We start from the raw sequence: 277 nt of genomic DNA on the forward strand, positions 1-277 counted from the left end.
GAGGTGGAAGAGGGTGCCGTAGTCGAAGAGGAGGTGGTAGTAGGTCCTCACGGACAGGTCCCCCGAGGGATCCGCGTACTTGAGGGCCACCAACGGCGTGTAGAGGCAGTTGGTTTGCGTGCGGAAAGCCGGACGCCTGGATCCGATCACATTCACGATCGCCTGCAAGCGGAGGGTTGGGGCTCAGGGTCAGTGTGGGGCTAGGAATGGCCCCTAGAGCCTCCTCCAACTCCTCCCAGCCCCACACCTCAGCTACGGCGGGGGGGGGCCGCCCCCC

General features: G+C 65.7%; 1 protein-coding gene across 1 annotated transcript in view; it reads right to left on the reverse strand.

Moving 5' to 3' along the window:
• LOC104623828 (retinol dehydrogenase 8-like) overlaps positions 1-277 on the reverse strand; it is a gene marked incomplete at both ends in the record, with an annotated part of 909 nt that continues 632 nt past the window's right edge. Inside the window, 2 exons of the mRNA XM_010291022.1 lie at positions 1-162; positions 248-275. Of these exons, the coding sequence (XP_010289324.1) occupies positions 1-162; positions 248-275 (190 nt within the window). The remainder of the gene's footprint in view (positions 163-247; positions 276-277) is intronic.

This window comes from Phaethon lepturus, unplaced genomic scaffold, assembly GCF_000687285.1.
Source record: "Phaethon lepturus isolate BGI_N335 unplaced genomic scaffold, ASM68728v1 scaffold37167, whole genome shotgun sequence".
Taxonomy (NCBI): domain Eukaryota; kingdom Metazoa; phylum Chordata; class Aves; order Phaethontiformes; family Phaethontidae; genus Phaethon; species Phaethon lepturus.